This window comes from Anneissia japonica, unplaced genomic scaffold (genome assembly GCF_011630105.1).
Source record: "Anneissia japonica isolate Jap-2015-1 unplaced genomic scaffold, ASM1163010v1 scaffold288164_len509026_cov199, whole genome shotgun sequence".
Lineage (NCBI taxonomy): Eukaryota > Metazoa > Echinodermata > Crinoidea > Comatulida > Comatulidae > Anneissia > Anneissia japonica.
The window spans coordinates 123,524-128,162 of record NW_022752067.1 but is presented as its reverse complement, the minus strand read 5'-3'; the positions used below and the strand labels follow the sequence as shown (position 1 = coordinate 128,162).

Genomic DNA, 4,639 nt, shown 5'->3' with positions numbered 1-4,639 from the left:
TCAGCCTAAGGTCATCAATTAGATTGTTTGTATATAGGCCTACTAGTAGGTATCACAACATTTTATCGGCCTAATAAAAAAATTCTTTAGAATGATGCTGATGTTAAAACTATTTTTAAAAGGTCAGCAATGGGACAGTTTCTGTGGATAAGCTTACGGAAAATATTTTTTTCTTCCAAATTTTGTGTTCAACAGAAGAGTTAAGCTTGAAATTATAATATTTTAAAAAGGACACGACTAAAAGCTAACGCCTTTAAAGTCACGGAAATATCAATCAACGCTATTTACAACTGTATGGCAACAGTCAATTTATGTTCAACAAACATACTTTAAGCTTCACGGGGAAGGAGCGAAGTTAATAGTTATTTTTGCAAGGGTAACACCTAAACGATACTTCCAATAAACATAGTTGGTACATACAAAAGGGAGGTGTTAAGACAACGCCTAATGATTATTCAACTGCTAATACAGCGAACGTCATGACAATCGGGCAAGTTTAGGTACTCGCCCCACAAAGCCAACTTCGCCATCGTCAAGTAGGTCAATTTTTGTATTAAGAAAATGTTCACTTTCCAAATAAAATTATGACAGTAATAGTACTTTTAATATCTGTAATATTACTGTCTGTGAGATTATTGCCCGATTATTAAAAATAATAACTTTTTTTAATACGAAATTAACAATTGAGAAAGTATAACACATAATCCAAGTATTGTATGTCATGCGATGTCAATAATATACATGCATTCTCCTCTGTCATGTATAATATAACGCTTCGTATCTGCAAAGAAAGGCGCTATACATAAATATAAATGTCTCAACCTTGTTTGGGATTTTCTGCTACAGCTGTGTCATCTTGAGACAGGATTTCAAACACGCAATAAGACATCAATGAGATAACACTAACGTACACTGAATTATACTACATAATACCGTACATTCTATTTAATATTTGTCTAACAAATAAACATTTAGGCTGCTATCATAAATAAAATGCATGTATACTTTTAGACATTATTGTGTGTTAGTCCATGGGTGCAGGCTACCACCACCCTAATAAACGTAATCTGTATTGAATATCAAATTGTACAACACAAAACATTACATTTATTAATTATTCACTGAACTTTTACACCTTCAAGTAGTTTTACCACTCAGTATAAATAAAAATGATATACCTGTACATGCAATAATACAGTAGGTCTACCATATAAGGTCCTAAGTATAATAAGGCTGTTTGTCTGTTTGCCCTCCTCACCTTTCCCCCCCAACCTGAGAAAAAAAATAGGGGTGGCAAAGCAAGAAAACTTTTTTTCTGCTTTGTTCTTTACATGTAAAAAAAATGTGTTTAAAAAACTCTTTTCAACCAGCCCCTTTTTATCATTTTAAAAAACAGAAGGGCAAACAAACAATTTTTATTTTTAGGCCTAATAGACCGTCTCTCAATGACTATATTGCTTTGATAGCTGGAATCCACATTCCCTCTTACCTGAAAAAAAGAAAAATATTAACGAAAGCATTGTGCTTGAATTAGCTGTAAATATAGACACACACCACGGCATAGATGACGACTCCAAACAGTAGTGGGTGTGGGATTGGGATAATGCCCATATGGCGCCCCATACAAATTTCGCCCGACCGAAATTATCGGCGGCCGAAGTCATGAGGAAATGGGCCCGATCGTCTTTGGAAAAATGGGCCCGAACGTCTACCCGCTGTTTTAGAAAATGGGCCCGAAAGTCTACGTGGGTGGGCCCGATCGTCCACACTAGTTGGGCCCGATCGTCTCGTGTGCCCGATCGTCTGTAATTCGAATTCGGCACCTTATTTACTCAGCAGCAGGTTCAAAACTTCTACATGTCCATGTCTGGAGGCTAAATGAACCAGATTTTGGATTTGAAGAATTGATCAGTGATTTTGGATCTTCAGTTTCTTCTATAATTAATTGCAATTCCTTTAAAGAACGATTTCCCAAGACTATGAATCTGATTGACATCCGCTCACTCAAAATTTTGTTGGCCATTATGACCTTTGAACTATGATCCGACTTCAGAAAAAAACACAACAGTGCGCACTTCGGACCTGGGACATTCAGCAGAGGGCATGCTCTTTCAGGTTATGATATCTTTCCTTTCAAATAACATTTTGAATTAATTGCTATGACTCTCTAAATGAAATTTGAAGATTAGTAGGCTAGGACTAATTCAGTGATGCGTGTCTGTGTGTGACTGGGAATTCCCCGTCACACATCAAACAAACCGGCCACTGCAAGAGGCCGTATGCAGTGGTCATTTTTCAAGACCTAATATTTTATTATATTACCAGGGCGGAGGGGGGGGGGGGGTGTCATCTGAATTTCAAACACATTGAGCTTTTGTAAAACATTAGGCAATCCTCATTGATTATATAAGATCCTAACTTATCACTTTCATTGGCTGTTGTACTTTTGAGTATTCCTGTCTAGGCAAGGTAATCCTATTATATTTTTCAATTCAATTCCTCTGATTTAATTGGTTTTTAATTTAGTGCTTTTCTAGTGAGATATAAGTATATGCTTTAATGCTCTCCAATTTTTAAATTTCAGGTCCAGTAAGGTATGCATGTTGAATGGAAGACTATAAGAAGAGAAAGAAAATTCAGATGGACTACCAGCAATGTACTGAGCATTCTGGGACAGAAGATGGTGCGCAACCTTTGACGAACCCTGAATGTGTAAGAAAGAGTAGTAAGGATGTCAACAGAGGCCTGTACCCCCAACCATCACTCAAGGGACAAAGATATATGCAATGTGAACAATACAAATCCAACATGCCACAATCTAGAGGCCCTCAATTTTACAGTTCACTTCAAAATGTTCACAACTTCGAAACGTCTTCAGAATACAGTCTGCATACATCTGAAATGTCCAGTCCAAAGAGAAAATTACCTGAGGAATTTACTTCACTTGCAAAACTGAAAATCATAAGTCCACTAAGTTCCTCAAAAGCAAATTTTTCCAGTAGTAGGTTGTCTTCTAAATGTGAATATGAATCGCAACATGATGCATGGAGATCATCAGAAGATGTTTCAAAATCTGCTGCAGGTTGTTCAAAGATGACAAAGGCGACAAATTGCAATTCGTCAACCAGTGGAGAAAGTGTACAACCTGTACGTAAAAATCTGTTTAACAATGAGATGGGAATCAGATTGCCGTCAGCGTCAAATGACCCTAATTTACTTGCATTTGAAGAGGACTCCACAGATGAAGACTTAATGATCCGTGCAAGTGTGGAAGCAGAGAAGCGATGTTCAACCAGTTCACTGGATACCAATCTAGAGGCCTTTGAAAACGACTCCTTTCTAGATAACTTGAGTCCTACTATGCTTGAAAACATGGAAATAGAAAAGTATGAATCTAACACTTTTGGTCTTCTTGGTGGTAGCGACTACGTAGACAATGCGAATGAACCAAGAGAAAACGAGGATGTAGAATATTTAACCTGTTTACCAGATGAAATCCTCGAAAAGATATTTTCATACCTGTCTATCAGTGTATGTTGCAATATTTGTGTTGTTTGTAAAAGATGGAGCAGAATTATCCTAAACCATAAGGTATTAAATGGCAAATTGGAGGAGGGGAGGATGAGCAGGGAGAACACAAACATTGATACATTCTAATTGTTTTAAATGTTAAAATCTTATGTTTTTGAAAGAAGGTTGACTGGGTGAAGGGTAGGGAGACATTTCTAGAATGATTTTTTAGTGATGAGATTGTGATTTTACAATCTTTTACAAAATGTATCAATTATGAATTTATATCACTACAAAAGTAAATCCTTGACGAGCCACTAAGGCCCATAGGGCTGGAGCTTACCCCCTGTAGCACCACAAACTACTATAAAATTAAGTGTTGATGCAAATTATCTTGTGAATTGTGCTTTGCAAATTAAAAAATACAATACTTTACTATGTGATTCATTAGCAGATATATATTAGCAAAACTTTATTTTTTTTTGGCAGTTTCTACCATGGAAGAAATTATATCAGCGTTACAAGTATTCTGAGAAATCTGGTGTGTCTGCAGTAGAGGATATCTACACAACTAGATCTTTTGAAAATCCTAAATCTTGCCTTTTGACACTAATCAGGTACGCCTTGATCAAAGTGCCGATTGAATGGAATATTTTTCATGTAAAAAAAAATTTGACACATAAACAGGGTGAAAACAAATTAAAGCATGAAGAATGATTTAAAAAGGTGTTTTACTTATAACTAGTGTTTTACAATATAAAATGGCCATTTTTGCAGATATATGTCTGAGTTTAAGACTACAGACCAATCATCTAACGTCAGTTATATGAGCAGGCATTCGATGTTTCAAGTCTCATGTGACCTGCTAAAAGAAAGGGCTCCTGACTTAGTAGCAGAAGGAGTAAGTTGATTAATATGTAATGTACAGTATTTATAAGCTTTATGTTTGCCTTGTTTACATAGAAGGAGATCACTGTAATACGTTTATCCGTTGATGTAGGTGTTGAGTGGCTGTGTGAACAGAGTTAAGTAACTGTGCATAACGGATCTGTAACCGAGATGATCGGGGGCGGATTTAGTTGGGGGGGGGGGCCGGCCCGGCCCCGCCCCCCCCCCCCCCCCCCCCCCC

General features: G+C 37.0%; 1 protein-coding gene across 1 annotated transcript in view; it reads left to right on the top strand.

The window, feature by feature from the left end:
- Positions 1-9: 9 nt before the first annotated feature.
- LOC117122100 (F-box DNA helicase 1-like) overlaps positions 10-4,639 on the top strand; it is a 15,220-nt gene continuing 10,590 nt past the window's right edge. The window contains exons 1-5 of the mRNA XM_033267573.1: positions 10-2,115; positions 2,585-3,591; positions 4,000-4,127; positions 4,288-4,411; positions 4,511-4,539. Coding sequence (XP_033123464.1) covers positions 2,608-3,591; positions 4,000-4,127; positions 4,288-4,411; positions 4,511-4,539 — 1,265 coding nt within the window. The 5' untranslated portion in view covers positions 10-2,115; positions 2,585-2,607. The remainder of the gene's footprint in view (positions 2,116-2,584; positions 3,592-3,999; positions 4,128-4,287; positions 4,412-4,510; positions 4,540-4,639) is intronic.